The sequence below is a fragment of the Silurus meridionalis genome, chromosome 3, assembly GCF_014805685.1.
Source record: "Silurus meridionalis isolate SWU-2019-XX chromosome 3, ASM1480568v1, whole genome shotgun sequence".
Lineage (NCBI taxonomy): Eukaryota > Metazoa > Chordata > Actinopteri > Siluriformes > Siluridae > Silurus > Silurus meridionalis.
In genome coordinates, this window is record NC_060886.1 from 28,496,237 (window position 1) to 28,503,861 (window position 7,625).

A 7,625-nucleotide genomic window follows, 5' to 3' on the forward strand; every position below is an offset into this window, starting at 1 on the left:
AGTCAGGCGTAAAACTTCGATAGGGTTAAAACAACAAACAAAACGCCTGGACTTTGGTATGTTAATACACACGAGATTGTAGAGCAAGTAAACTACTAAACTCTTCCTTGGAATGTAATAGTATATATATATATATATATATATATATATATATATATATATATATATATATACATATATTTGTTTTATTATTTATGTATTTAATTTTATATACATATTTATGGTTGCATGTTTTTAGAATATTTAGACTGTTGTTAAAAAATGTTGCGCTTTTTTGCGCCAGTATTTGCGACAGTTTGTACCGTAGAAACAGCTCAACTGCAACCAAGGCAGAAAATTAAAAAGGTGGTCTGAGAAATGAGAGAATGTTGAAATGCTGTTTAAATGTCATCTTGAATATAATATAGATTCGAGAATTGGGGTGGAGTTTGTCAACAAACTAGAAGTGCCTAGAACATGAGCTTCCACATGTGTGCATTCCCTCTCAGACAAACAGACAGACAGACAGACAGATAAATAGATAGAATCAGATTTCAGCTGTCACATCATGGGATAATCAGAATCAATCTGCCGGGTTCTTGTAGATTATTAAGGTAAACATTAAAGCTGTGGCTGCATTGAAAGGAGACTTGTTGTGTTCATTGGGTTTCTCGCTTCAGTAATGACATTCATTCTCACTATCAGATTCCAGCGCTCTATTCTACTGCGTTTCTCTATAATATGGATGGTTTATATAGATGTGATGGTATTTAGAGGTGGATTGCCTCAGTCAAGGACACCACTGAGGTAATGGTAAAACATCATGGAGGGTTTTTCTAATAGATCACTGCATTCCTTGTTTTAAGGCATGGCTTGTGCCCTGGGTCGCCGCCTGGTTGCGTGCCTTCTGAACATCTCTGAAGCTCGGGAAAGAGATGTGGTGGAGAAAGTGGCACAGGCAGCCATCAGCCACCAGCTTGGTGAGATAGCTCCACTACATATGGGATATATGGGGTCTGCCGTTATATGAGAATAATGGACGACAGAGTGTTGTGCCACAGGACAAAGCTGAAAATGTTTAACTATATATTCATACTTTTCTTTTTTTTCACACCGAATCTTTGAATGTGCAATAAGGAGGAAGACGTAAAGGCACAACCGTCCTGAACATCTTCAGTGATCACGATTACAACCGTTCGGTTCTTACCATAGTAGCCGACCTTGAGATGATCGGTAAGGTCTTGGTTTTTTTTTTATCGTGCCATCTAAAGCAGGGGTCCCCAAACACCAAGCTGGAGACTGGTATACTTTTTGTTTCCCATATAATTGACAGTCTGCAGGGTCTTTTATTAAAAAAATAAAAAAATAAAATTCTGTGGCAATTTCTCAGATTTGTTTTAGTCTGCATTTTTTTATGATTTAATAAATCAAGCTCTTACTGATTCTGCAATATGTTTGCAGCAACAGTTTCATTATATGAGGTTCTATCAAAAAGTTTCAAGACTAATGGAGCTAACTGGTGCTGGCAAATGTGAAATTCTCCATGCAAATGGGTAAATCTGCTATAGAGGCGTTTTACATAATGCGATGCTGCAATGAGTCGTTCACGGCGCTTCAAGAGCGGAAGAACATCACTGGAAGACGTGCGAGAGATCAGGTAGACCTTAAACGAGTTCAAACCCCGAAAATGTCGAAACCACTCGGTAACTCGTGCATGATGATCGTCGGAGAACAATGCACATGATATCACTTTCGCATCCACCCTACTCACCAGATTTGGCTCCAGCAGACTTCCGGAAGATGCTCAAAGGTTGCCACTTCGACACCCAAGATCCAGTGCAAATAGCAGAGGGTGCTGGACACGTTTAGAAGAGAAGACTCCCTGAGCACGTTGCAGAAGTGGCAGGAACACTAGGAGTGCTGTGTTGCTGTACAAGGGGATTATTTTGAGGGTGATAGTGCGTAAAAACAGATAAATAAAGTACTTTCTTGTAAACAGAGTAAGTCTCGAAACCTTTTGATACAACCTCATATGTGCAACATTTTTATTAATAATTATATGTATAATGTTAATATAAAACGCAGATTATTGCACTTGACTTGATGCCCCAAACACCCCATGCAGTCCCGTCCCACTCAACGGTAAAAATTTTAACTGGTCCATGAGGCAAAAAAATGTTGGGGACCTCTAATCTAAAGGCCCCATTGCAATGCATTGTGGGATTTGACACTATACAAAATAGTTTATAAAATGAAAGGGCCACACGTGGGTTCGTGCTTTTGGCTGATATGTTTTAGGAGAAGCGGTCCTTTCGGCATCAGAGCGGGCGTTCTCATTGATCGACATGACTGCGCATGACGGTATTCACCCGTGCATGGGAGCCGTGGACCTTCTGCCCTTGTACCCCCTGGGGAAGGAGGTGAGCTTGGAGGATTGTGGAAAGGAGGCTCGAGGTAAGGTCTTCGCTCCTCGAGATTATGTTCGCAAAAAATAATCTCATGCGTCATGCCATCCTCCCTGCTCAGCTATAGGCACTGCTCTGACCGAGAGGATCCCAGGAACCAGCGTGTTTTTCTTTGGCTGGGCAGATATACCGCTGCATCGTGGCCTTGCACATAGGAGGAAAGAGATGGGCTGGTTCAAGAAGGGTTCCAACATGGCTGCCGTCCAGCCAGATGTTGGACCACCGCCTATGAGACGATTTGGCCTAACAGGTGAGATGCACCTCAAAGTCTGAAACACCAATCTGGCAAGTAGGGTGCATAGGTGTTCAGAACACTTCCAGTTGCACAGGATCAGCACATAGTCTTTTTGTTTTGATAGCAACTTGCATCATTAGAAGGCATCATTACAGCTTTCTGAAGGTGATTCACAAGCGCCTTGTTAATTCCTCAATTCATATTTTCTACCTGAAGGAATCGGCACAAGCCCATACGTAATGAACTGCAACGTGACCATCGAAACCCAAGATGTATCGCTAGGCCGCGACGTGGCCGCAGCCATCCGAGAGTCCAGTCCGAGTGGAATCCCGGGAGTGCAGGTCCTAGCCCTTCCTCACAAGGGTGCTGTGGAAATCGCCTGCAAGTAGAAAGCGTACCAGGTTCAGCTTCTGGACGAGAATCATGGCCAGCGTTCAGAATCGGAGATTGGGAATTCTGCCACGCCCCGGCATCGCTCATTACCACGCGAGTACAGGAACTGGCCGGACGCCAGGGTGTAAAGACGCAGGGAACGGCGCTGGTTGGGTTCACCCCACTCGAGTGCAAGAATCTGGCCGAAATAGCACTGTCCCGGGATATCGGAGAGTTCTGGAAGGAGCTACACGGAGTGCGCATGTAATCTCATGTATTGGAGGTTACACTACAGCTCTGGTGCTTTACTTGGTTTGAAGAATAATCAGTTCCTATACTGTATTATGTCTTGGGCTGTACTTAACGATCCAAAAGTAGTGTTCAGGAAACACTTTCATTAGCGGAGCTCTAGATTTTGTGATGGACACACATTAATATATGTAATAATAATGTTTTTCTGGCTGTGATTGGGTCATCTGGGTACAATTCTTTTAGTGCCAAGCCAGCATTAATAGCTATTTCCATTAGAGGTCGACCGATTAATCGATTTAGCTGATTAATCTGCAAAAATCTATACCTATAGTTTTTCCAGCTTCTGGAATGCTGTTATTACAAACGCGCCCTCTAGAGGCGAATAATATACAGCACGTTACACCATCGGTCACGAGACTGCGCTGCACGGAGAGCATAATTATATTTATTATTCATAATTCATTAATTGTATATATTTATAAATGTATTCATAATTAGCACTTTCATAATTCACTACTTTTTATTTGGTAATTAAGTTCAGAACATTTTTTTTTTATTTTATCCCGTATCCATTTTAAAAACTTATGCTTCAATAACAGAAAGCTGATTGGCTGTTGCATGTTGGTCTCATTTGTAGTTGTAATACAGCAAATTTTTTTAGAATAGCGCAAGAAAGACCACCACCAAGGAGACGACAAAAACATTCTGAAGTGCTGCAGGAGCATTTTAATGAGAATTAGTGGTAACGTTACATGGACATCGAATGATTAAGAACTATTTAAATTTTAAATTGTTAAAAACATTAAGGCCTAACATTTTATAAAATTTTGGACCAGGCGGAAACCCTGAGATACCATCTGACCTGTAAAATCCACTAAAAATCGGTCAACCTCTAATTTTCATTGCAGGATCGAGCAAAGATGGAACATAATGGTTTATGGTAATCTTCAGTTCAAGAATTTTCTTTTGTGGTACATATCAAAACCATTAATCAGTATATACATGTTCAAGGGTCATGTTTGATGTACTGGTCCCATTGCATTTCCCACTTTTTTTTTTTTTAGTTTACTATTGGTTTGAGGTGATCAGGGTTTTCCTACTGTTTTTTGGGAACTTATGGCTGATGATACTGGCGTTATACTAGGAATGTTTACACAGGACTCCTTTTGACTTGGGGTTAATGGTTAAGGCTCTGGGTTTTTTAATCAGAGGTTCAAGCCCCACTATGGCCAAGCAGCAACTGTTGGGCCCTTTAGCAAGGCCCTTAACGCACTGCGGTACATGTGACAAGTAGAACACCTCACTCTTAGATCCCAGCTGTAGATGTGATAAAGGTTTGTTTTAAGTAGAATGAAGGTGACCCTCTGCCAGACATTTCAGTCAGGGGCTCCAGTCATTGTGAGGCAAACCCAGGCCATGTCTGCACTATTGTTTTCATTTATAAACCTCCCCCCCAGTTTTGGCATTCTGTCCACGCAGAGACTGCGTATTCGGCCGTTTTCAAATTGATCCGGATTAGCGTAGACATGGCCTCGGAGAAAGGACGAAGAGACAAGTTTGAATTGGACATTTGTTAATTTCTAGTTTTATTTCTATTTAAATAAATCTATGCGTCAAACCATCACCTCTTTCGCACGGTCACTTTTGGTATGTTTTAAGCTGAAAGGGGTGTTTAGCCCCCCCCCCCCAACAAGGCAGTCGGCGTCTTGCTCGAGTCTGCGACAGCAGCGAACCGTTCCTGAATTCCTTTGACAGCGATTCACACTATAAATTAAGCGAAGAAGAAAGTGCATCGAGTGTTCAAGTAAGGGTGGATGGTTGAAACGGGACGTGACGGACACCTCGGACTAAACAGAAAGAGACAAGGTGATGGGCGAGCTTTAGAAATTCTAACAGTCCTAAGTGAAAGAGGACAAAGCCAGTATTTGGCTGACCGCACAGTAATGTAAGGCTTTGTGTCTCTTGATTGGCAGTTACTTTATAAAAGAAAAAAGTAAGAAATTCAAGCTTTGTGCGCGCTTCATCTTTTGGAAGCGCGTCGAGGGTCCCTGCCGTTGCTGATGGTGACGGCCGGTTTAGGATTCGCGGGCTGTCCAGCAGTTACCGGTGGCGGCCCATTTCCAGGGACACGGCCGTTCGCTCTCCCGGGGGCTGGGTAGTTGGCTGCCGGGGGTGCGTTATTGTTATAGGTCTGCATGGTGCCATTTCCTAAAAAGAAAACACATTGTTTAAATGGCAGGGAAAATATCAAGAAGTCCAAACTGCCTGTGTGTGGAGATTATGAGGGGCTGCTTTACACACCTGCTTGGACAGGAGGAGGTGCGTTTTGATTGGGCGGGGAGTTTCCGCGCTGTTCTTTACTCTAAAGAGGATGAAAAGGATTAAAAACGGCCATATATATTATACATCAGTAAATCTATCCATCTATCTACACAATTCTACGACACAGTTGAAAATTTTGAAAATGAATTGGTGAAGAACTCTCCTCGACTCGCATTTTAACTGGGTCCTTACCGTTTTGTTCTGCTGGTTGGCTTGGGCTAGCAGGTCCGGATTTGGCTCGCTGAAGTTCGGAACTTCCGAGTACACCATACAAAACCTTTAAATATTGCATAAAGCTTTTTAAATGGTAAAGGAAGGACAGCGCTGCGGTCACGTGATCGTAGTTAAAGGCTTGTTTGACTACTCACTCTCCGATTTTCTGCAGGTCTCCACCACGGCCCGTGTACAACGTAAGACATCCCTTCCAAATCGAGGCGTAGCTACGAGACAAAAGCGGGGAATACTGTGAGCGTGATAACTGGACGTGTGCTCAGTCGCATACGGTATTGGCTATTCCGCGTAAATAAATACAATTGGCCCAAACATAAGCGCTGCTGATCTACAAGCTGAGCCTTACATATATCGTAACTTCCCACAGACTCCTCCATCTGAGAATATCATTGTTCCTGCCCTTGTTCTAGATAGCAAATGAAAATTTGTCCTATTGGTTGACGTGTTGGAAGCAGGAAAAATGGGTGAGCACAAGGATTTTTGACAAATTGCGATGGCTAGACGACAAGGTCAGAGCATCTCCAAAACTGCAGTTCTTGTGGGGCATCTGCAGTTGTCAGTATCTATTAAGTGTGGTCCAAGAAAGGAATGTTTTGGCAGCAAAAGGGGGGCCAACACCATATTAGACATGCCTGACGCATGTATTGTCGCACAAACTAAATAAAGACTAACAATGGACCATTAATGGGTCACAGTAACTAACAATAGGACAATTGTGAAGTCACATGACTCTGTAGGGATTAGTCTTCAAATCAAAGGGTCTCGATCGCCTTGAGGTCTCCATGGATGAGTGTGGAGAAGTTTTACCCTCGGGTCAGCCGGATGATGTCTCCAGGCTGGATAAGGCTGCCCAGTTCATCCCAGACGGAGATGGCGATGCTGCCGCTCTTATCGGCCACTTTGCAGGAGCGCACTTCGTGTCCGTCCTTCGTCTTGGTCACTCGACCTGGACGGAAACAGAAAACACATCACTAATACTGATGACCACTGTATTAAGGTAGGATACTCAAGATCATAAGTCCCCCCCCCCCCACAGGTACTATATAAATATGGGTACCAACAGCGCATGCGCAGATCGGCTTTCATCAATAGAGGAAGTGAGAGTTGCGCGAAAAAGAAAATAAAAACAGGAGTTTAAACACTTGCTTGAAGAAAATGTTCCCATTTTAAACTATTACCCCAAGTCCGGAATTTAACAACATTAAGAACTCCCCTACTTACCTACAGGACCCCCAACCACACACCGGAGTATAAATCAGCACTATGCAAAATGGCGCATGCGCAGACCGAGGTTGAGCAATAGCGAAAATTAAAGTCGCGCGCGCAAAAAAAAAAGAAACAAAATAAAAACGTTAACACACTTGTAAAGAGAAAGCGTTTTTTTTTTTTACCCCATTAATCTCTCTTACTTACCCAAAAATATTACCCACTTTTATCCACACACACACACACGCACACACGGGGGTAATAAAAGGACAACTAAGCAAAACGGCGCATGCGCAGATCGCGCTTTAGTGACGCTAGCGGAAGTCAGAGTTGCGCAAAAGGGCAATATTTATTTTTTCTTCCTCCTTACTTACCTATTTCCAAAACTATAAAGACGATGTGCAGGTTTTCGAGCCCGGCTTTACGTCTTTAATCAAGCTCGCGGCGTCGTTGTTAATATTCGACATCGCTTAAAAAAGCGAGTAAAAAAAAAAAAATAAAATAAAAACGTTAACACACTTGTAAAGAGAAAGCGTTTTTTTTTTTTACCCCATTAATCTCTC

The 7,625-nt window shown here is 42.8% G+C and overlaps 2 protein-coding genes across 2 annotated transcripts in view; one reads left to right on the forward strand and one right to left on the reverse strand.

Annotated features, from left to right (window-relative positions):
* Nucleotides 1-213: 213 nt before the first annotated feature.
* ftcdnl1 (formiminotransferase cyclodeaminase N-terminal like 1) lies at nucleotides 214-3,518 on the forward strand. The gene is given in 7 exon segments (XM_046844745.1): nucleotides 214-593; nucleotides 846-959; nucleotides 1,117-1,212; nucleotides 2,278-2,433; nucleotides 2,506-2,694; nucleotides 2,896-3,060; nucleotides 3,063-3,518. Coding segments are annotated over 6 exon segments (975 nt in total). The 5' UTR covers nucleotides 214-593; nucleotides 846-847; the 3' UTR covers nucleotides 3,320-3,518.
* Nucleotides 3,519-4,872: 1,354 nt separating this feature from the next.
* Nucleotides 4,873-7,625, reverse strand: part of nabp1a (nucleic acid binding protein 1a) — a 3,634-nt gene continuing 881 nt past the window's right edge. Inside the window, exons 2-6 of the mRNA XM_046844746.1 lie at nucleotides 6,664-6,802; nucleotides 5,994-6,065; nucleotides 5,818-5,902; nucleotides 5,605-5,665; nucleotides 4,873-5,511 (exon numbers count right to left, since the gene is read on the reverse strand). Coding sequence (XP_046700702.1) covers nucleotides 5,324-5,511; nucleotides 5,605-5,665; nucleotides 5,818-5,902; nucleotides 5,994-6,065; nucleotides 6,664-6,802 — 545 coding nt within the window. The 3' untranslated portion in view covers nucleotides 4,873-5,323. The remainder of the gene's footprint in view (nucleotides 5,512-5,604; nucleotides 5,666-5,817; nucleotides 5,903-5,993; nucleotides 6,066-6,663; nucleotides 6,803-7,625) is intronic.